Source organism: Natator depressus, chromosome 6 (genome assembly GCF_965152275.1).
Source record: "Natator depressus isolate rNatDep1 chromosome 6, rNatDep2.hap1, whole genome shotgun sequence".
In the NCBI taxonomy this organism is placed as follows: Eukaryota; Metazoa; Chordata; order Testudines; family Cheloniidae; genus Natator; species Natator depressus.
The window spans coordinates 46,237,624-46,262,503 of NC_134239.1; the positions used below are offsets into that span (position 1 = coordinate 46,237,624).

At 42.2% G+C, this 24,880-nt stretch overlaps 1 protein-coding gene across 7 annotated transcripts in view; it reads right to left on the bottom strand.

Moving 5' to 3' along the window:
* Positions 1 to 24,880, bottom strand: part of ANO5 (anoctamin 5) — a 93,692-nt gene that overhangs the window by 37,205 nt on the left and 31,607 nt on the right. For 2 of the 7 annotated variants that reach the window (XM_074955183.1, XM_074955186.1), the window contains 3 exons: positions 23,129 to 23,176; positions 17,035 to 17,076; positions 15,596 to 15,709 (listed from right to left, as the gene is read on the bottom strand). In XM_074955183.1, coding sequence (XP_074811284.1) covers positions 15,596 to 15,709; positions 17,035 to 17,076; positions 23,129 to 23,176 — 204 coding nt within the window. Of the gene's footprint in view, positions 1 to 15,595; positions 15,710 to 17,034; positions 17,077 to 21,976; positions 22,116 to 23,128; positions 23,177 to 24,880 lie in introns of all 7 variants that reach the window. The other 5 variants (XM_074955187.1, XM_074955184.1, XM_074955188.1 and 2 more) reach the window with 3 other exon arrangements.

The following is a 24,880-nucleotide window of genomic DNA, read 5'->3' on the forward strand; positions in this document are numbered from 1 at the left end:
GGTACTATATGCTAAATAGATCAGTATGTTTACTGATCACAGTAGCCTTGCACTCTCCTCTGAAACACCAAGTGTTGTGCCAGATGGACTACCAGCCCGATCCAGTATGGCAAGTCCTATGTTCCTAGAAACTGACTTCCTATTGAGACAAAATATATCTTCCTTCTATGACTTTTATGATTTGGTTAATTACTCTTTTTATAAAAAGAAAAGGAGTACTTGTGGCATCTTAGAGACTAACCAATTTATTTGAGCATAAGCTTTCGTGAGCTACAGCTCACTTCATTGGATGCATGCATCCGATGAAGTGAGCTGTAGCTCACGAAAGCTTCTGCTCAAATAAATTGGTTAGTCTCTAAGATGCCACAAGTACTCCTTTCCTTTTTGCGAATACAGACTAACAAGGCTGCTACTCTGAAACCCACTCTTTTTATGTATTGAGCTGGAATCATTTTGACCTTTACATTTTCTCTGTCTCCCATACGAGCATAGCACAGACACAGAATTGTAGTTCACTGAGCTGATGATCCGATCAACACAAAACAATGCAACTGAAAAGGTGAGATAGTACGACAGCCATTACATTCAGGTGGCTTATCTAAAAATGATGCCATGTTATGGGGCAGGTACTCAGCTAAATAGAGCACAGGGGAGATTGTCAGTCCCTGAGTCTCAGCCCTACATACAGTTTAGAGCAGGCTGGGGTCTGCTTTAATTTTGCAACAGCCAGCAACAACTCCTCACTCTCCCTAGCCCCTGCATTAGAACCTGTGGGAAGAGGAGAATTAGGAGCCAACTCTGCTGGTTCTATGCCCACTGGGGACTCAAACATATTGGCAAAATCATCAGCAGGAAAGTTACGGACAGTCTCTTCATCCTTTGTGCTGCTCAGGAGGTTCAGGTATACAGAGGACCAGCCCTAAGTGACACATGCATAGAGGATATATGTGGATGGATGCTTGGTGTGGATAATAACTGAATGATCAGGGAGGTGCCAGCCTAAGAATCCAGTGTCCATCGGCTGAAGAAGGCATCAAGTGGAAATAACTAGAGGACCCCCGGAGGGCAGACTGGAATCCACCCAACAGCCTCAAGAATGGGAGAACCAAAGAACAAGATAACATCTAGCAGCACGGAGCAGTCAGGAATGTGACATCTGCTGATTGATTCAGCAACAGCATGATGAGGCAATTCCCATAGACTGGCATAGGAAGAAACCCCTATAAAAATGGACTCTAGAAAGTGAGAACTTTGGGGGGGTCTGATTCTGCAAACCAACTTCCAGGAGCATCAGATGTGCATCTTCTGACAAGGCCCTGCTCCCTCCTCATGTCCAGGCCACCTGGCCAGTGGCTTGGCATGAGCAACTCTAAGGCTGGTAACTATGATAACAACCTTGCAGAACCTGTGTGTGTGTGTATGAATGAATGTGTGAATAAATATGAAATTGAATGGAATGTTATAGCTATAACTAACTGCTTACTATGATTCTTTCTGTATTCACAATAAATGTGGTATTTTGCCTTTTCCCCTTTAATAAGATCCTGCTGGTTTTTATTTTATTGGTATAACACTATGGCATCCGCGGGACTGACAGGGAGAGGTGAAAAAATAACTTAAAAACTCTCTTAAGTGTTTCTAACAGATATTTTCTGGAGCACATGCAGTATATGCAGGATACATGACAGTGTGAGGGTGGGATAAACTAAAATCAGCACGCAGGGAATGACCTACAAAACTCACTGCCAGCTTTGCGTCTCATGATCAAGGTGTACCCATCCCGCATCTATGCTAATACGACTTTCATTTCAAACCACACCATCGTGTATTCCCTATACACACTGAAGTGATTCATTATGAATATACTGCCTAAAGTGGACTTAGATCTGAAAACATATTTGAGAAGATTACCTAAATTAGACCCAAAGTCCAATGGGAACAGGGGAACTAATGCAGGTTTAATATCATACATAAGTAATGTATAATATTACATTCTCATATATTCTCAGTTATCTAAGAAAGATAAACACATATTATAAAGATAAATCCATCTCTTGATAACAATGCTGTTTGTTAGTAACAATAATCAATAAATAAAAAAGGGTAATAGAGTAAAATTAATTTTTAAACTTTACAGCACATTATCCCTTAAGATAAATTTTAAAAAGCTACTCTTGAGCAACAGATTGTTATGCTGAAAAAGTTTGGTGTGTGGTAGAACATCCACTCCTGTCTCGACTGAAGTCCATCTGTGCAATTTTGGGCCCTAAGAAAAATTACAAACATTCTTATATCAAAAAAATACTGAAATATGTGACCAAATTCTGTGTTAATCTAAGCCTCATGCAACCCCATTAACTTAATTGAAGTTGCAAAGGGCATAAGTCAATGTAGAATTTGGCCCTCAGTTAGGAATTTACGGGCTTGATGTTATGAAGTGCTGAGCATCTTCAGTTCCCAATAGGGTGTTCAGTACTTTGCTGAATGTGCTCAGCACTTGGCAGGATCAGATCCATAAATACAAAAGGTCAGTCCTCTATATATTGTGCTCCTGTAACTCCCACTGAGGCAATTTGAATTTTGAGTGTGAAAGGAATGCAGGTCCAAAACCTACATTTTGGAAATGTATTTACTTTTTCTACTTTAAAAAGGCAATAAAATGTTACGTTTAATACTAATCTCCAAGTGATAATGCAGACAAGGCCAGATTGTGTTTATCTGTTTATAGTCATGCACTGTGGAATAGGACAGAGTAAGGATCTCCCCTTGCACAACCGATATTAACGCTACCCAGAACATAGCTCACAGTGTTTAGGGGTACGCAGGAGTTTCACGTCAATGGCTCTTCCCTAGAGCAAATGGGCAAAAACTGGGCAGGCTGTGGGTGAAACTATAGTTCTGTCCCTTCAGGCTAGCCCTTGGAGACAGGGAGATTCTGCACCCCATAAAATGGTGTGATAAATTATTCCCCATATGAGAGCTCCCAGAGGCACAAAGTTTGGGGTGCTCCCCATGGGGTGGTAAAGAGCACGCTCTAGTCCAGTGGTTTTCAACCTGTGGCATGCAGACCCCTGGGGGTCCACAGACCATGTGTAACATTTCCAAAGGGGTCCTCCTCTGCATTTGACATTTTTTAGGGGTCCACAAATGAAAAAAGGTTGAAAACCACTGCTCTAGGCCCAAATAAATAGGTCTAGTCAGAATTTTTAAAAAAACAAATGTAGCTCTTTTTAATCAATAAAATCAGTAAATATGTGTGTATAAAAATAAAACAGCAGTGAGATCAGTCAGAAAAATAAACACTATCTGTCAGAGGTAATGAATAGAAATATAAAGTAAATTGCTGAACATACAACATAATTTAACTTCTGTTAACCAAAAGCTTTATGGCTAGGATTCAGTCATGTGGCTTATTTAACAGTCAAGTACAATACACAAAAAAACAGTTTACTACATAGATTATTTTGATTTGAATCTTTTGCATTTAAATTTTTCCCTTCCCCTGTGAATAAAAGTTATATATAGCTATGTACAAGATAGTGGGTTTCTGTTTTGCACTTAAAATAAATATACTGAAATCCCATTAATAAGCTCATTTGCATTAAAGTGAAAAAGGTAATGCAATCAATCAGTAACTTTATGGATTTCCCCTAAAATACCAATTATTTTTTAAATCTCTCTTTTCACATGTGCTAGATCACTGGGAACCTGTAATGAATACAGTAAGGCTCTGATGAATATAAATCACAATAGATTTCTTAAATATATCCAGCCTGACTGAATATTTGATTAAAATTTACTAAAACTGCCCTCCAAATTTCAATATCTTAGGGCTTTATCTAGTTTTGCCCTCAGTGAATGCTAGGGATACTCAGCATCTCCCTGCATCATCAGACAGCTTGGTTTGAAAAATTAAAACAACTAACCAGATGGCTGCCTGCTAAAAAGTCACCTAGACAAAGCAGTATTAGAAATAAATGTCTAACTTCCAAGACAGCTGACGCGAACACTTCTCAGAGTTGGACTGAATCCAGAGACTAAAAAGCACTGTTTACATAGACCGCAGCATTCCACAACAGCCATTAGAGAATCAATAGTAGAGATAATGGGAATCAACAGGCAGGGGCGATCAAATGGGGAAAAAACTAGGCCTGAGTCAAAACCCCAGGTACAAACACGTCCAGACTTTGGGAGGGTTTGAATCGGATACATATCCAAACTTTGCTATTCAGGTCCATGAGTGATAAGGAAAGCTCTATTCATAAGAAAGCCTTTTATGGAGGTAATATTTACAAATCTGTTTCAAAGGGTAACTTTGAGGATTTATCTCAAGACAATACCCTGTTAACTCTGAATTGAACAAACTGACAAGTATCAGGGGGTAGCTGGAAGATGATGTCTGTCTGTATCTGTGCGAGTTTTTGGTTGAGGTTGATGGATTTCCACTCCATACAGCTAAACTTAGTGCCTTGCATGGTGACAAGTATCAGGGGGTAGCATGAAAGCTTATGCTCAAATAAATCTGTTAGTCTTTAAGGTGCCACTAGACTCCTTGTTGTTTTTGTGAACAAACTGATTCCATTTTAAGGGCTTGGTCTCAAAAGTATGACCATTTTCTTAACAGCATATTTTTCCTCAAGACTTCACTTGGCAGATTCCCTACTGTGAGCTAGAGATCAGCAAAACACTAAGTCTGTAGTATCTGGATTTGTTTTGCATGAAGCTAAGACAAAAGATGCACATATCCTTTATCATCTAAAGTGCCTCTGTCTGAATAGCAATGTTGAAATGCCAGGAAGAAGTTAATCCCACTCTTATTTATGCAAAACAAACTGTTTCCCTGAAGCAAGAATGAGCATTAGAAACCTGCTGTCACAGATTTTATTCCTTTCCTAAGAATGTTTCTATTCTTAGCCTGTACAATTCTGCCAAGTCACTGTATTGCAGTAAGACGACTGCACATCTCTGCCCAGAGATTATTGTACAACAACAAACTGAACTGGATTTCTGTAACCTTTCAAACAAAATCCAGTGCCTGAGAGTGTACTTCATTCATATGAAACCACAGATGGTGATTTGTTCTCTGTGGATAAAATTCTGAGCTGAGAGCAGCATAGCACCTATCCATCATAGGACTTAAGTGGGACATTAGTTGTACACATAGGCCTTGTGCTAGCCCTAAATACAGGGGTGAATTTCACCCTATCTCCATGCTGAATGATGTTTGTGCAATCGCGTTTGTGCTTCTAGGGCCAAATTTTCAAAACCTGAACTGATTTTTGGCACAAAAAAGGAAACATCTGAATGATGTCTACTTTGGGAAAAGACAGTTACCTCTGGGAAAAGACAGTTACCTTTTCCGTAACTGGTGTTCTTCGAGATGTGTTGCTCATGTCTATTCCACAATAGCTGTACGTGCTCACCACGTGCACCAGTGCCGCAAGTTCTTCCCCTAGCAGTACCCGTGGGGGTGGGGGAAGCACCTCCCATGACCCCTGCGCGCTCTCCCCACCCTCAGTTCCTTCTGACCAGACAACTCCAACAGAGGGGAAGGAGGGTGGGATGTGGAATAGACATGAGCAACACATCTCGAAGAATACCAGTTACGGAAAAGGTAACTGTCTTTTCTTCTTCGAGTGATTGCTTGTGTATTCCACAATAGGTGATTCCAAGCTATATCTGTTGGAGGTGGGTAGGAGTTCAAAAGTTCCCAGGACTGAGGACAGCCCTGCTGAAGCCGCGTCATCCCTGGTTTGGGGGACGATCGCATAGTGCGAGGTGAATGTGTGAAACGAAGACCACATGGCAGCGCTACAAATGTCCTGGATGGGAACGTGGGCCATGAAGGCAGCCAATGAGGCCTGCACCCAAGTCGAGTGTGCCCTCACAATGGGTTGAGGGGGACACCCGCCAGCTCATAACAGGAACAGATGCGCAAAGCGATCCAACTGGAAAGCTGCTGAGTGGAAATTGGCTGGCTCCTCGCGCGCTCAGCCGAGGCGACAAACAGTTGCGAGGACTTTCTGAATGGCTTGGTCCGCTCGAGGTAGAAAGCCAGAGCCCACCGCATATCGAGCACGTGGAGATGGCGCTCCTCACTGGATGCGTAAGGCTTGGGGCAGAGGACCAGTAGAAAAATGTCCTGACCCATGTGGTAGGCGGAGACCACCTTCGGGAGGAACGCGGGTGTGGGCGGAGCTAGACCGTGTCCTTATGAAAGACCGTGTACGGCGGCTTGGAAGTTAGGATCCTGAGCTCCGAGACTCACCTGGTCGATGAGACTGCAACCAGAAAGGCCACCTTCCACGAGAGGTGAGACCAGGAGCATGTGGCTAGTGGTTCAAACGGGGGCCCCGTGAGACGAGCAACACCAGGTTTAGGTCCCACTGCAGGACCAGAGGTCTAGAATATGGAAAAAGTCGGTCCAAACCCTTAAGGAACCGGCCAGTCATAGCATGGGAAAATACCGTGTGCCCCTACACTGGCGGATGGAAGGCCGATATGACTGCCAGGTGCACCCTGACTGATGACAGCACCAGGCCCTGGGCCCTCAGGTGGAGGAGGTAATCAAGGATAAGCTGGATTGGGGTGGTCACCGGAGAGACACCCTGGTCCGCCGCCCACCTAGAAAACCGGGACCATTTAGCCAAATAAGCGCGGCGAGTGGAGGGCCGTCTACTTTTGAGGAGGACGCGCTGAACCTGCTCTGACCACGTCCTTTACTCTCCACCTAACCACTGAGCAGCCACGCCGTGAGGTGAAGAGCTGTCAGGTTGGGGTGGAGGAGCGGCCCTGGTCCTGAGAGAGCAGGTCCGCGTGGAGCGGCTACCGCCATGGTGGAGCAACCGCCAGGCCCGTGAGGGTCCCATACCAAAGCTGCCTGGGCCACGCCAGGGCAATCAGGAGGACCCAGGCCTTGTCTGCCTTTTTCTTCTCCAGGACCCTGCTGATTAGAGGGAATGGGGGAAAGGCGTAGAGAAGCCAGCCTGACAGGAGAAGGGCATCGGAGATAGTGTCCCTCTCCAAGCCCGCCTGGAGCAGAACCGGGGGCATCACTGGTTCTGCCAAGTCACAAATAGATCCACCTGGGGAGTTCCCCACCTTCTATTGTGGAATAGACATGGAGGGATGTCATACTCAAACTCAGACTGATGTTGGGCATATTTCAGGTTTGAATTCGTACCAGCCCAGGAGATCCTGAAGGTTTGCCATTCGTAACTGGAAGCTCAAAGATGGATAAATTTTCCTTCCGAAAGAGTCCAGTCTCCGAGAGTCTTTGTTCTTTGGGGTCGGGGCCGGCTGATCCTGCCACTCCCTGTGGTTGACCGACTCGACCACCAGGGAGTTGGGCACCAGGTTGGTATACAAGTACTCATACCCCTTAGTGGGTACAAAGTACTTGCGTTCCACCTTTTTAGAGATGGGGGCCAAAGAGGCCAGTGTTTGCCACAGGGCATTTGAAATCTTAGCCACCCCTTCATGGAGAGGCAAGGCAACCCTACCCAGTGCCGATGGGGACAACATGTTATACAGGGAGTTTGAGGGCTTCTCCATCTCCTCTGCCTCCCTCTTCAAGAGTTCTTGGTGGGCCCTGAAGTCCCCTTTGGGGTAGAGGGGGGCAGGGCCACAATCACCTTCCCGGGCAGGGCGAAGAGGCCAATGCGATGCTCTGGGTGTCGGCTGGCACGGAGGGTCCGCCACCTGGTCAGACTCCGGGCACGGTGCCGAGGACATACGTCCCACCGACTCCTTTCTCAGAGGTCTGGAGAGGCAGGCCGACAGTGCTTCCGAAGCTTCAGCCACCGAGCAAGCTCCCACCGGTGGCTGTGCCGGAGGCCACGGTGCCCACTGGTACCATTGGGCCAGCCACGATGCTTGGTGCCACTGCACCTGCTGAGGCACTGGTGGGGCTAGCTGTTCGGGTTGGCTGGGCTGGCCCATTGAAGGACGGCTATGAATGGAGACCGGGATGGCGTAAGATCTGCTGCTGTCTCTGGACTGGGAGAAGCAGCGGTGCCGGGATCTATGACGGCCATGGGACAGCGATCTCAACGTGGAGGACTGGTACCGACAGTAACAGCTGCTCCGTGAACAGCCTTGACGGGCGGACCCACGACGGTGAGACGCTAGCGATCGACATCCAGGGCTGCGACTTGGAGCAGGAGTCCAAGCGGGAACGGTGTCGACAACCATGCCGTGACGACTGCAGTACCCTCTATGAGACGAGGACCAATGGCGATGCCCGCTGCGGTCCCATCGATATTCGCTCCTTCAGGACGAGCGGTGCCTCAAGTCCCAGCCGGCCGGAACCCAAACAGACAGTCTGGTCGGCGTCGAGAGCAATCCACATGGACTCTGCCCGGAGAGGTCCGGTGTCGGGAACATTCCCTCAACCGAAACTGGTACCGGGCCGGAGGTGACTGCAGAGATCCCAGTGGTGGCTTGCCTCTGGAGCACGGGGCCAACATTAGCACCGCTCCGGGCACCGGCATGGACATAACGTCCCAGGTCACCTGGAGGGCTTCAGGCGTGGACGGCATCCGGAGAGGCCTGTTCCAAAGGGGCCAGGCTACTCCACTCAATGTGAGTCGGAGGCCTGGGGCCCAGTGAGGATTGAGGACTGCCCGACATGGGTCTAGCCTCTGTCCCAGACTTCCCTCGGTGCTGCTGTGAAGCGGGAGTCTTTCTGGCCCTCTTGGCGTGCCCCGTGGATGGGGAGCAGTGCTGAATGGTCGATGGCACTGGAGGGTCGCCGCGTACCGATGCCGTGGTGCCGGGTACTGGTTTGGAGCGGCCTGCTGGGGTCGGGGTCAGCGCCGACTCCATCAGGATGGCCCGGAGCCTAATGTCCCTTTCTCTTTTGGTCAGAGACTTAAACGACTTGCAAATCTTGCACCTTTCGCTGATATGGGTTTCTCCCAAACAGCGCTAACAATCTGCGTGCGGGTCACTTCTTGGCACAGAACACCGACAAGAGCCGCATAACTTAAACCCTGGGGCGCGGGGCATGCCCCATCCCAGGCTCACTGACTGACTAAACAGGTAACTAACTACAAGTGCTATCACTGAACGAACGAACAGTTCTGGGGACGAGCTACAGCAAAGCTGGAGCAGAGCATTTCCGACGCACCTTCACTAGCGGCAAGAAGGAACTGAGGGTGGGGGGAGCGCACAGCTCCCCTTATACTGTGCCAGGTAGGCGCCACTCTAGGAGTTGCGGGGGATGCTCCCCCCTATGGGTATTGCTAGGGGAAAAACTTCCAGCACTGGTGCACGTGGCAAGCGCACACATCTATTGTGGAACAGACATGAGCAATCACTCGAAGAACAACAAAACACTGCTGTTACAAAACTGTGCCCGCAATCCTAATTTTGTGAGTGCAAAGCAGGGAGGTTCCATTAAGACCAGGATGAAAATCAGGCCATTTAACTGTGAAAGCACCACTCTCTTTCTTTGGCTTTAGTCCTATTCTCCTTGCTGGGAGAACTGGTGAAGGGAAACAGGTTTGATCTGCTCCAAATTTAAGATCTGATGGTCCCATTCAGTTATGCTGATGGAGGGGAAGTGGGAGTAAATAGGATGGGGACATGGAATGGAAAAGTCATAGCTTCAGTACACGTATTTCTAACTCTCAACGCCGTCAGCTGCAATTCAATGGAGTTTGTGGTTCAGAAGACTGTTTGCTGGCAGTGGCAGGCCTACGGTGGTAGCCTTTTATTGCAGCAGGGGCTGGGCTTAAACAAAGTATTAACTCCTGCTCTGTGCATGGGCCTGGATCCACAAAAGGATTTAGGCACCTCGAAAATCACAGGAACAATAATGCAATCCACAAAGCCTAAGTTAGGTGCCTTCCCTAGACAATGTATCAGGAGAGATGGGTGTCTAAGAATGTGATCCACAAAAGCCAGCAAGTTAGGCAGGGAGCCACCTAAACTAGCCAATGGAAGATGTGAAGGAGAGGGGCGTATCTAAGCCCCATTCCTTTCAGGGAGACAGGCGCCTAAATCCAAGCTGCAGGGAGGTACCTATCTCTGCTTGTGATTCACAGCCAGGAACCAGGTGGCACAGGTGCCTAAGTTGATTCTTGTGAGAATGAGTTAGGGCCCTGCCTCACTCCACACACAATGGTTGGAGGAGGAGGAAGAGATGCCCACCTAATAGCTTTTAGCTCAGTGCTTAAAGCATTTAAATACATCAGTAGTCATTGGGCCAGAGAGAGCAAGAGAGAGAATGACTCTATAGCCTGATGGTTAGAGCAGTTATCCAGGAGATGGGGGACTCTGGGGCCAGTACCCCTGCTCCATTGACTCTTTAATTATTTATCCACAGTGGAACATTTTCCATAGGAGAGACTGAAGAAGCCCCATACCAGAATATCCCATAGCCTTGGTCTTATACATCCCAGGTGAGTTCTCTAACCATTGGGCTAAAAATTATAAGGTCGGTAATAGCACTCCCACCTCCTCCGGCCAGATTCTGAATGAGATTCAATCCAACAGATGGCCTCTGAGTATGCCCACTGGATCAGGCTCCACAGGTGAGAAAGATGCTTCTCTTCCTAGTTTTCCCTGGTTTGTGGATTGCTCTGGGGATAAGGCAGGACATTGGTGTGAGGCAGCAGTGCACGTGCCCAGAGACAAAACTTAGGTACTGAAGCAACTTTTACAGTGAAAATTTTGGCTCTGAGTGAGTTTACGCACCTATAGTGCATATCTGTGCTTTAATTCATAATGGGGGGGAGGGGGTTGTGGGAGGAGACCTAAAATAGTGTAAAGTAAAAATTCTAATTACCGAAAAGAATAGCTAAGACCTATCAAAAGGAGGGAGGTCTCAGAGTCCAGGCTCCACCCCGAGTGGGAACATTTATACTGCTATTTTTAGCCTTGGAGCGTGAGCCCTGCAAGCCCAAATCAGCTTATCCATGCTCTGAGATTCACTGCTGCAATGCAGACATACCCCTAAACTCTTTGTGCCTGAGTTTCCCCATCTAATCAAAAGGGGTGGTAGCTATAATGTCTACCTCACACAGACATTTGAACATTAGTTAGTATTTGTTATTACTCTTCAAAGTTATATCCTCAGTCAGGACACAGATAAGAGATGCCGCTGATCAGTGACTTTCACTACGGAATGCATTTATGTTTCACTGTATTTTCTTGGACAAACTACTTAAGATTCTTCCATTCCTCTACTGATTGAGTTGTACATTTATGAAGCAGCATGCTAGGGTAGCCTTCCCAGTGTAAAGCTAGAACAGGGGTGGGCAAACTTTTTGGCCCAAGGGCCACATCTGGTATGGAAATTGTATGGTGGGCCATGAATGCTCACAAAATTGGGGGTTGGCGTGCGGGGGGGGGGTGAGTGCTCTGGGGGGGAAGAAATGAGGAGTTGAGGGTGTGGGAGGGGGCTCCGAACTGGGGCAGGAGGTTGGGGTGTGTGGGGGGGTGGGTGGTGAGGGCTCCAACTGTGGTTGAGGGCTCTGGCGTGGGGCTGGGACCGAGGGGCTCAGAGGGCAGGAGGGGGCTCAGGGCTAGGGCAGGGGGTTGGGGCACAGGACAGGGTCAGGGGTGTAGGCTCCCGGCAGCACTTACCTCAAGCAGCTCCCAGAAGCAGCGGCATGTCCCTGCTCTGGCTCCTACGCAGAGGCGCAGCCAGGTGGCTCTGCGCGCTGCCCCTTCCGCAGACACCGCCCCTGCAGTTCCTGGCCAATGGGAGCTGTGGGGGCCACACTTGGGGCGGGGGCAGCGTGTGAAGCCCCCTGGTTACCCCTACACATAGGAGTCGGACGGAGGACATGTCGCTGCTTCCAGGATCCGTTGCAGAGACACGGCATGCATGGAGCGGGGCAAGCCCTGGTCCAGCTCCCCAGCAGGAGCTCGAGGGCTGGATTAAAACGTCTGAAGGGCTGGATGTGGCCCCCGGGCTGTAGTTTGCCCACTCATGGTCTAGCTGCTGCCCATATTACCCCCAGCTACACTGCTATTTTTAGCATGTTTGTTTGAGCTGAGCTAGCAAATCTGTCTACCTACATTGAGAAGCAGGGTCCCAGCTGCAGTGTAGACATATTCTTAGAGAGAACACATTGTGTGCAGTCTTTCAATTGTGCTTTTGAATTAACTACTGCCTTGGGGTTTTATTTCATCTTTTTCCACTTGTGATCTTGGTAATTAAGCCTCCCTCTCTTCCTTCTTGTTTCCTGAGGTTGACTATTGCTGCCCAATGTGTAGGGGTTTGTGTTTACAGCAGAAGTGCTGAAGCATTCATCATGTATGTATATCTGTTTCTTTCTTTTCTCTATTGACTGGCCTCCTCTTCCATCTTTTTATTCCTCTTGCTATATGGTAGAAGAGGGAGCCTCTTGATAATCCTGGCTGGGGAATCATACTGCTGTATATGCAGAAGCCAAAGGATCAATATGAGAATAGAATAGAGTGCTTTTAAACAAGCATGGTCTTACAGGATTGTTGTTGTTATAATAACTCTACTCTCTCCAGACACTTTGGCTGGGTTGGGACTGCTAAGGAGGCGAGATTGTAAAATCAGGAAAGTGCAGAACAGATGTGCTGATGTCAGAAGAAAGGGCATTCTCTTTTGATTATTTTCTTGATTTTTTTTTTTTTTTTTAGTTTATTGAGATTACAAGAATAAAATTCCAGGGTTTTGGAAGTCAGGGACTGATCTTTCCAGCTGTTCTGCCTCCTACAACTAGAACACAGGACTCTTTTGTTTAAACATTTGCATAAGAGTGCAGGGAGCACAAACTCTTAAACAAAGCATTATTTCCTTAATAGGAAAGTATAAATTTAGCTGATAATGTATTAAAGAGCCCAGCCTTACTGTTCCTTTCTTAGAAAAAATACTATTGTTACTTACATAACATTTTTGGCACCATAAATGTACAGCATGCTTAAAAATATGGTTAAGACCTATTTCTCATTCCACATGCAATCTCTAATGAAAGTGAAGGCATATTAAAAAAGCCAAAATAACCCCAAGCTTACTATATTTAAAAATATTAGCATTTTTAGGTCAATCGTGTGACTTCTTTTTTAAACGCCTGAGGCTGGCAATACCGGAACTTACAATGTAAACAGCCTGAGTCAAGCCCAAAATATCAAAGTAGACAAAAAAAAACAGAAGAGTCACTTATTGATTCTTTCCTGAAATGTGGCCCACAGTCGCCACCTTTGCTGTTTTGCCTTGCTGGGAACTTGAGTGTTGAGTTCCAACTGGGACTTTGCAGCAACACCCAGCATGCTCGCACTTAATGACCTCTTGTATGGAAGATTCCAACTTCATGGACACTTTAAACTTGCTTTTAAAGGAATGAGAATGCTTTAATAATAAAAATAAAAGGAAATAAATTACAAGTACTTTGGCAATGAGGCAAAATGCCAGGCAGAGAGCCTAGAAGGGGCAGGTGCTGAGACTGTAGTGCTTGGAGTATAAAGTAAGTAATTAGGAATAAAAGCTCTTCCACTAACAGCCCCACACAGACCTCATCCATCACACAAACCGCAGGAGGATGTGGGGGGATATGAGTCATCAATGAACCACACCGGTAAATAGACCAAATTAATTTAATACAGGAATGCCTGTAGGTGTAACCCTAAAATTACATTTTAGACACTTTAACTGTTAAACAAATATGTGTCCAACAGCTGTGGAAAGGCAGGACCTAGTCATGTAGCTCTTACTCACAGTAGTAGGGACAACAGTATCAAACCTGGATTCTGTATCAAGTGTTACTTTTTCTCATGGTGCCTGCCTTATTTTGTCTCTCCCCAGGCATGTCATTCATCATAAAATGATGGTTCCTATTAACCAGTACACTAAAACATTATTCTATTTGTAAAGGGTAAACATCAACGTTTTTAAGAAGCTAGCACACTATCAATGCATTTACTAACGTATTTATAAAAATGCTAGTGCCAGGAATAAATGGTGTCCCCAATATCTCACACCTGCTTACATAAAAGTACTCGGCTAAGCCACTAATTTTTCCAAAATTGGATTTTTTCCCTTTAAAGCATTAGTAATTGACTCTGTACTTTAAACAGTGGAAAATCTGAATCAAGATTCCTTCCTCTTCTAGTGACTACCAAAAGACTACGTCAACTTTAGTCTCTGTGCACTATCACCCTCAGGAGCCAAGCATTTTCAGTGTTGTTACAAGCAGAGGGGGAAAAAAATTACCTCATAGGTTCAGGGTGGATTATTTCCACTCCTAAACTAAAAGTTTTAAAGGAACCTCTTGCTCCTTTAAGTTCCAAATTCCAAGGACAAAGTCATCTTCATTTCAATAAACTCTTATAAGATAAGATTATTTTTACACTATGCTTCCAAATAAGGAAATCCAGACAAAAAGTTACTATGACTAGCAGCAAACATTTATTAAAATGCAGCAGTTCAATCTGGTTTCCCAAGGGAAAAGATGCCTACGTTTATTTATGTAATTATTTATTAAATTGTTTTAAGATTTACTGAATGTACTAATCCATGTCTCTGGGCTCACGTACAATACCATTTAAAAGCATATATGAGACTTTTGGTTGAACTAATGGCCACATTCACTATCCTTCTCAATCAACAAAACTATACCCCTTCGCCAGAGCCCCACTCACCCCATTCAAACTACATAAGCCTGTGAAATAGATTGGTTTTGCAGCATGCTCCGAAGGTCAATAAACCAATGAGCAAGAGTTAGTTCCAAATTCAAGGGCCTTCCAGAGGAAGGTCGAGCATCAGTAGATCACAACTGCCAGGGTAAAACATGAGAAGAGACGCATCCCCTGTAATAAGCTCTGGGCAGACAGATGAGATTTAGCACCAAGTGGAAGAAGCTAGATATTATTATTTCAGACAAAGTGTTTAAAGAGGCGCCTTATAATGAAGAAGAGTATCTGGAGCTCTGAAGGTAGCAGAAGATAGCAATTTCAAAGAAATCTGAGATTTATAATTCAATCTCCAGGAACCTAGAGTTGCTGTAAATTGAGTTTGCGATGTAATTTCTTAGTTTTAACTCAGCTTCTGATGTTTTGACACTGACTGCTGTTCCATTATCGGTATTAAAAGGACAATCAAGCTTGTTCAATGCAGCATCTGCAGGTCTAGTCCTACTCTAATGGAAGTCAAAATTCTACTGTCATCAATGAGAGAAGAATCAGGCTGCAGTTCTTCTGTATAAAAGTATTTCAGTTGCTCCCATACATCAGTCTGTTCACAGTTCATGCTTCTTGAAAAAAGAAAAGCTTCATTATGACTACTTAGAAACTTTTCACCATCAGTATACTAATTATAGGACAATATCATTAAATGATAAATAAATATCATTAAATCATTAGTTAGGCTTTAGGACCCAATCATGCAAGGTGCTGAGCATATTCAGGATCTGAGAGTGATCACAAGTTTGCAGGATCAGTCCTAATTCACAACAAAATTCCACACCAAAAACTTCAGTATATTGCATGAACTTTCTTTCCAAGCTATGAGATTTTACATAGTCGAATTCATGCAAATGATTCCAAGGGCTTAGTAAGGAGGTTCAGGTCTACGCTAGGTCATCATTCAGAAGATATTGTAAAAGAAACTTACCACCTTCTTTTCCTCTTCTTTATTTGGATCATCCCCATAAGAAAGTACAAAGTCAATTCGTCGGACACCATCCCTGAAGAAAATAGAATCTTTGCTTTGGTGTCTCTTGTTAATCTGTGGAGAACATAAGAAACATAATTAAAAATCAAATCTTGTTATTGCTCCGAAACCAGGCAGAGGAGAGGGTTGTTTCCTCAGTTTGGTTCAGTTCTTCAGTCTTTTCAGACCTGAAGAGATCTGTACTCAGGTGAAATTTGAACAACAGCTCCACATATGAAGTGATCTCAAAACTGGCTGCACATATGCATGGCCCATCCACATACCTTATGTGTCACAAATGTTATATACACTACAATATACAATGATATACATTAGTGTAACAATGCTTGGCAAAACTGCTATAGTTAAAGGTCACTCACAATCTTCTGAAATGCCTCTTTTCAGTTTAACACTTTTCTGCAAAAATGATCATGGTAAGTGATTTAGTGTCTGAGAGTATGGTGTCCACGGTAAAATATTAGCATGCCCCTTTAAACAAAGGCAAACAAGAGCACAGTTTAAAAACCTGAAAGCAGGTGGCACTACAGCAACTCTGAAAGTAAAGAAAGTCCATGCACTTTCCACTTCAAAACAAGGCTCATTAAAGCAGCAGTTGTCCAGAAACACTGCTAAGCAACAATACTTAGATGAGCACATATATAATTAGAACACAAAGAACATATGGGTTACATTTAACAGGTTACATAATTTATTACTTGCCGTCCTTTAAAAAAAATCTCCCAGACCAATGGACCAGGAGAGCAGGGAAATTGTACTTAAAAAAAAAAAATCTAATAGTTAATTTCACATTTTCATTTGCAGGATGCTAGAATGGCATAAATCTCTATCAGTGTAACTGAGCTACTGAAATTATACTTTCAAATTAATAAAGATCACTACCTCAGCATGTCTGCTCTTGTCAATACTGTTAGGCTTGGATAATCCAACACAATGTTTTGTCTAGAAACAACAACTTTTCTAAAACAGGATCTTTCTGATTATCCCACTCCAGAAAATCTGCCTTACCAAAATAAAGCAAACTACACAGGCCGACACTTTGGGCTAAATTCAACACTGGCCTAAAAGGGTTTAGGTGTCACAGACTTCAGTAAGAGTTGCGTGTGTTTACACAAGGGCTGAGTTTGGTTTTTAGGGCTCAATTCTACATTTTATTAGAGCTGGAAAAAGAATCATGTACGAAGGAGGTATGTCATTGTTAACTATAGATCAAATTCTGCTCTAGTTTACACCCCAAAGTACATAAAAAGTTCTCTAAAAACTTGCAAAGTAGTTATCTGAGTATGAACTTTGCTCCCAATTAACAAAAGACATGACACAGTGAAGCATGTTATGACCACAGCCATCCAAGCCACTAGCAGTATCATTCATTACTGTTTTACCCTGAGACGTCGCTTCAGGAACAGACTGTATCTCTTTCCGGTCTGTTGGAACAACCAACAAGGAGTTAGCAAGCATGTCATCCACTTCAAGGACCCAAATCTTGACATTGTTCCAAGCACAGAACTCACAGTGAAGTTAGTGAGAATTCTGTGTCCAAGTCAAAGGCAGGATAAGGCTCCAAGCATATGGGGAGGGGATTAAAACAAGCCCTACATGGCTATATCATCCTTAATTATAACAAATCTAATGCAGCAACTGGCATTCATCAAGTAAAAATGAGGATCCCCCAATTTCTTTATTTTATTTCTATAATACTACCTGTTGCAAACTATGAGGTCACTTAAAAAGTCAAGCAGATCAAAACAGGCCAAGAAAAGGTCATCAGCACACAAATGTAACAACAAAACCAAGCAGTAGCTCATAAAAAGATCAAGCATCTTTTTCTTAGGCTTGCTTTATTTTGGAGTCATGCAGCACACAAAAAGCAAATGGGTAGCTATATAATGCCATATCCGATAAAATTATGCTTCAGGGCATAAATTCATCTTAAATGGGATCAAGAAAGAGATGTCCCTTATGTTCCACAACATAAAAAAAGTGAATCGAGGGGCTATGTCTTCATTTTTAACTTGTGGTATCGGTAACTGTTAGAGACAGGATACAGGACCAGCTACCCTTCGTTTGTTCTGATGTAGCAATTTCTATGTTTCTTTAGAATATGCCAACCTTTCAGAGAATTATTGACCATATATTTCAAATTAGAGAAACATACAGTGACAATATAATCTTTTTCAGAACTATTCTTTAATTCCCCCTGGTCCTCTTGTTCATTAACTAGCAATACTTTTGTGTATAATAATTACACCAGACCAACTAAGCTAGACTAATTCATTAGAGAAGAAACATGGGGAGTCTTGGAGAATGATTTTGCATCCACGACCCCTGAAGACTGAGAAGATCCCAGAAAACATGCAATCCAAGAAAGGGAAGAAAAGACACTTTGCATCTGAATTTTATGAGTAGCATATGCTTTTGCATTTATAATTTTGTAGGTACAAATAAATAAGAGGGTGAATACTTACAGATGCAATTATTGTTATTTAGACATATAATCCTTGATTTGAATCAGATAGCCATCAGAATGGTATTATAGAATCATAGGACTGGACGGGACCTTGAGCAGTCATCTAGTCCAGTCCCCTGCACTCAAGGCAGGACTAAGTATTATCTAGACCATTCCTGACAGGTGTTTGTCTAACCTGCTCTTAAAAATCTACAATGATGGAGATTCCACAACCTCCCTAGACAACTTATTCCAGTGCTTAACCACCCTGACAGTTAGGAAGCTTTTCCCAATGTCCAACCTAAACCTCCCTTGCTGCAAGTTAAACCCATTGGTTCTTGCCCTATCCTAAGAGGTTAAGAAAAACAATTTTTCTCCCTCCTCCTTGTAACAGCCTTTTACGTACTTGAAAACTGTTATCATGTCCCCTCTCTGTCTTCTCTTTTCCAGACTAAAGAAACCCACTTTTTTTTCAGTCTTCCCTTATAGGTCATGTTTTCTAGACCTTTAAGCATTTTTGTTGCTCTTCTCTGGACTCTCCCTAATTTGTCCACATTTTTCAATTGCACACATACGTATTTGGCCTGAAAAAATTGCACCAGCAGTATTTTATGCTCTCAGAATGGGAAGTCTCTTCTAAAAATCAGGCCCTAGGAGCTAAATTCTGCCTTTAATTACCTGTGTGGGAGCTGACTACATTGAACAGCATTTGACTCAAATAACCTGATTAAAATCTACACAAACAAAGAAAATCAATTGAATTCTGCAATCCTTAATCAGGCAAAACTTCCACTGAGGTCAGCAGTGTTCAGGTATTACAATACACCTACAACTATATTTGGCCTTCAATTATAGTGAAATCCACAAGGTTTCACAGGTGAACCAAATTCTGACCACAGTTACACGGTACTGAACAACATTAAATTTGTTCTTGTCCATAAAGTACTGAGTATCAGTTTAGATATCTAAGAATCTTATAATTTGTTTGGATCTAATCTAGGATGGGGAAAATACTCATATGAATCTCTCTCTCTCTCAGTCAGCACAAATATAATTACCTGTAACACTTAGTGGAACGCCTTCTTATTTAGCACATTAATTATGCCCTTCCAACCTTCTGCTTTTAGATTTTGCAGCAAAAGCAAGACCACTCTTGCCCACTATGTGCATGTGCAAATTTAGGGGCTCACATATAAAACCACTGTAAAGTAATTTGTATCAGCTGTATATTCTAAAGCAGCAGTTGGACAGATTCATATTTTCTCTGTCTTAACAGTTCTGTTATTAATTATGGCAGATCTATTTGATGTGAGACAAACTATCTATTACATTCATTAATATCCTGATTCAATTTAGCAGCTATTATATCATGTGATTTATATGACTCTTGGAGGAATCTATAACTGAATTACAAGGTACCTCACAAGTGTTACAGATGACTGGTGGAGGCTTATGAAATGTCACCCAGAATGTTCATAGTTTACAACTGCCTACAAGAACCTGATAAATCCAACAGTTGTAAGATAGATGAATAGAAACTATTCTTAAAAAAAAAAAAAATTATTTGACTTTTTGGTTTCCAGTCTTCACCTATAGTAACTCTCCAATGATACAGTCCAATAACCTATATGAGAGCAATGTGATTTTATGAAATTTGGACCAGTCAGGTAATTGAGCATTATCACTTATCTATTATTAAGAGCAAAATTTCCCTTTCATGTAATTATGCAAGTGCAAGCCTATTAAAGTTACACTGCTTTAACTAAGTTCATAATTTAACCCTAAATCTTTATCTTCCATCTAACCATCCACCAGAAGTTGGCAGAAGGGACTATGTCTTAACAGCTACTTCAAAGAATGGCCCTGCTAGCAGCATGTTGCAGTGTTCATATAGGTATGAGCTAAAGCCCTATACCAGGGACTTCAGATCCAAAATAAAGGTTATAAACTGGACTAAAATATGGGTCTGGAATTAAACAAAACCTGCCCTCGAGCTAAGGACAACTGTAAACAAATTTCACATTCTGTTTTGACTTATGTACAAGTCCTGACCACCTCTCGCCATTCCTCAGATCCAAAGCAAACAAACCAGCCACCACTAATACAAGAGGGGAAAGCAAACTGCTGAATGTGGCATCAACCACTGAAAAATCATAACAGAAGGTGCTTTATAAAAATGACTTAGCTCCCACCTGGGATTCACACTAAGTGATAGTGACTGTTGTAAATGTTTACTTAACATTAAGTACCCACTAACATGCAGAGTTCTGACCTTAACTTATTCTGTCAAATATCCCTCATTACTGAGGTAAAAAACGCACACATTCAATACCATTTAGCAGGTGATAATGTCACAGCCACTGATGATTGAATCCTGTATGATTTCAGGAAAATCCTATCATCCTGCATTCCAACACATTAACATGGAAGGCTACCTGTCTATGCTGCTGTATGCACTACTCCCTTTCCAATGGCAATATAGTAATTCCTCAGAATTCATCCTGCCATTAAACATCTCCCCACCTACGTGTCTACACAGTGGAAGCCAAAGAGGGAACTCTACTTTGAGCATTCATTTCCACATTTATTTCCAGTCAGAAATCTGTGTGGTCCTGGGGGGTGCATGTTTTGGAACGTAGTACTTCCCAGCCTGGATTCCCTTCCAACCTTAGCACATTCCCTAACATCCCACAGAGCCCCAACATTGCAGACTTGGGACAAAAGACTCAAACTCTGCTCCTCCAATCTATAGTTTTATAATGTTCCATTTTGTTTTCACAGTGTATGGCTACTTTTGGGCACTAAATCAACTGTAATCTAAGAAGTACTTCAGTCATTTTCAAATCTTTAGGAAGGACGCCTTATCAATTAGCTTAATCAGAGTTGTACTGTATTGAAGAGCTATAGGATATGAAAATAATTTATAAGTTAACTAGCTAATTATGCCAATAACATTACTCTCAAATTTGGCTCTAGGAGTTGTACGATTATTGGCCTCCATTGCTGGAGAAGGCAATAGCCAATGTCCCACATCCCTCAGAATTGAAATCTTTATTGCACCTGTCCTAAAATAAATTCAATTTTAGAATATTTTGCAGATTTGTAACAATAATGTTTACAAACTGATGATTTAGTTTGTTTTTTTATTGAATAGTTATGCCTGTCTTACTTCTAGCCTGGTTTGTAGGTTTTTATCTCTGAGATAATATCATAGCAATTTGAAATTAATACACTATAAATAATTTAGTTATTAATTTGTACAAATTAACAATCCACTGCAGAAATATTCCCTGTGGATACTGAAATGCATGAAAATTAGGAAGACGTGAAAGCTGCATTACAGGAATCAGCGTTCTAATCATAAGTAAGGATTCGAGTCTATCACAGGTGTTACGGATTCCGTGACTTTTTGGGACCTCTGTGACTTCTGCAGCTGCCAGCACGACTGACCCCAGGGCCGCCAGCGCAGCTTGGGCGGCCCCTTGGCCAGCCGCACCGGCCACTGCTGGGGCAGTCTTGGCCTCCCCCACCCCTCAGCTCCAGCAAGTCATGGACAGGTCGTGGGCCGTGAATTTTTGTTTATTGCCTGTGACCTGTCCACGACTTTTACTAAAAATACCCATGACTAAAACGTAGCCTTAATCATAAGGGTAAAAACTCCAGTGGCTCATAAAGCAAACACAGTTTGCACCAGGAGTTTATTAGGTTTAATTTTTGAATCTGATGTTCATGAAAAAACACCTTTTTAACAGAATTAGCTAAACATTTTCTTAAAACTAAAAGAGAGAGATACTGATTAAAGTTCTTCCTGCTAAAAAAAACCCCTCTAAAATGAAAGTCATTCCTAAAGAACAAAAACATTCTGTAACTGCACTTACATGGCACATGCAAATGTATATGTGCTCCACCAAAAATCAATGAGCCAATTCATTCATCCCTGGTATAGTTCTCCAGTAACTCCAATGGAATTATTACATGAGGGATTCATTTAGCATAAGGTTCTGTAGCATTTTCTTGCTGTAAGGAATCAATATAATTTAATTGGTTGTTGTCACTTTGCCAGGAAAGTGTAATATAAACCTTGTTAAGACCATGAATGTCCCAATTTCAAGGTTTGCTTCACGCAAGCAGCACAAAGTTGCAATAAAGTTTTCAATTTAAAAAATATATGCTTATAAGTATTTCCTGCACTTTTTGGTCTGAAGTTAAAATACACAGAAAATCTAGGAAGATACAGGGAAATATTTAAACAAAAAACAAAGAAAAAAACTATGCTAAAAGAGAAAATGTGTGTTAATGTAAGACACCAGAGCCCAGTGTAAGTAAGCATACAATTCCAGTGCATCTCAGCATGTCATTCTCCATTTATATTTAAACTTTATTTTTGCTTTATGAAGGGAGTATGTATATCGGGTGTTGTAGTATATTTGGTGAAGCAAACAAGGAATAGGTTGGAGAATTTTTCAATATTAATTAGTTGCATTTGCAGCCTATACTTATTATTTACAACTTATTGCAATAAGAAACAAGCACATAAAATACCTCAAATTATGTTAGTGATTATTTCTTCATCTTTAACGCATTTTAAAGTATCATGCTGACTCTGACACAACTACAGATCATTACGGTAGGAGGAAACAAACTTACATAGACTAATAACACCAGAATTAGAACACACCCTATATAGATTATTTCGTCAAACAAAACAATGAGTACAAACATAAAAGAAAAACTTTCCAGTTCTCTCATTTAACATCTGCATTTTGTCCATATTAAGTTATATAATCATTTTCAACTTGCTTGGTTTATGGATTGCAACCAAACACAAGTGCCGCCCATAGGCCAATCTACTATCTGAATACTTCAAATCCACATTTGCTTTCACATACTAGAGAAAACATGATTAGCTTTTGAAGGATGAGGACATGTTTGAAAAACTGGAAAATTTTCACGGGGCTATATTTTGGCACACAATAATAGAAGACACCAAAAATTCATGCAAGGAAGCATGAATACTGCTTGCTGCTTACCACTTGATGATCAGGGATGAGTAAAGTAGTCTCAGTGCTGCTTAGGCCCTGCCAGTGGCATCATGGGAAAGACATAATGTTAGTGATGATGCAAAGGCAGCAGGACGTTTTAAAAGTTATTTCAGCAGAAACAATGAAGCTTTGGGTTTGTTTTTGTCAAAAGTTGTGCAGAGTGATTGCTGGATTTCAGCCCCAGGAAACTGTAGATTAACTAAATCATTTCATCATCTTTACTTCTTCAGACGAAACAGGTTGTTTGGATTATAGCCACTGATGTTTTACATGGTTTAGCAGAACAGAGAAATGCACAGTTAGAAAAAGGTGCCAATCCAATATCTAAGCTTTTCCATTGTAAAAATGATAATCAATCAGTAAATATTTTGGAACTCATGACAGTCTACCACACGATAAAGGAAAATCTTATAGAAATAGGCTATTTTCTACTTAATTTTGGAAAGGGTTATTTAAGTCCTTCATCCAGAGTTATTCTTCCCATGTAAACTAGAAGTACAACATGCACCTCACAATGAAAACAAGTATGATGAGAGAAATGATTTGGTTTCTGAGGTGAGTAAGGCAAGATAAATAATGAGAGCAAAGTTAACCACATGCCCTGATCCCACCAGTGTGAATAAGCATTGCTTGTGCCAGTGACAGTTTGTGGGATCAAGCCTGTAAAAATGGAAAAGACAATAGTTTGCAAAACAACTATAGAAAATGCTTTTCTAATATGTGATAATCTTTTGTACTGTCATTTTACAAATCTGTTTCCAAAGTTAAATCACAGCATAAAGATGGAGATAAGCAATGGGATGTGGTAGGATATAAAGTGGTCCAGCAATGGCAGAGGATGGCACATGATGTGAAAATATGGCAGTTGTCTGCCAACTGGAATTGATGCTGGACAGAGTAGCCTATTTACATCACATAAAATCCTTGCTTATTAGTACTGTGCAGTTACAGCATTTCGGTAATGGATTTCCCATAACTCATCTTGCATAATGTGCATTAAAATAAAGTAAAAAAAACAAACAAACAAAAACACCTTGTTGTTAGTCAAATGGAATAAACACGGAATTTTGAAAACCGAAATGAAATTACAATGAAATGAAACAATGTTTTTATTATTACTTTTCACTTTTTCATTTACTAGAATTCTACCTGGGGAAAACTATAGAAATATCAATATAATTTATTTAAAGCAAACATAAAAGTTTTGTCTGCATTTAAATTTTAAGTCAAGAAACAAATATTTGTCTTTCTTTACTTTGCTAATGAACCCAATTCTTGATATTTTCTTCAAACAAGAAAAAAGAAATCCCCATAACAAAGTCCCACCTAGACAACATTATGTAGATCAATCTGTTTGATGGTTAAAATGATTCCACAAGGGAAAAGAGCAAATGAGCAAATACAAACAAATGCCGTGCCTTGATATGCTAACCTTGACTCAATTCTGCATTGAGGACTGATCCTGCTGCTGTTAATGCCAATGCCCATTATTGGCAGCCGTGGAAGAAGGCTAGAGAAGTATATTAAATCTTTGTAGTTCAGTCTTCAGTGGAAAAGTTTCCCCTGACTACATAGTTAATATGTTTAAAAATTGAAAGTACTGTGCAAGCTTGTGAACAATGGAAGTGCTTATTCTTGCTTTTCTTTGTTCCCCTAAGGATTTCAGCCTCTTCATCTGAAAAATGCCCTCCCTTTTCAAGTTTGCACAATTCCACTTGCTCTCCCTTTTGAGTTTTTCTG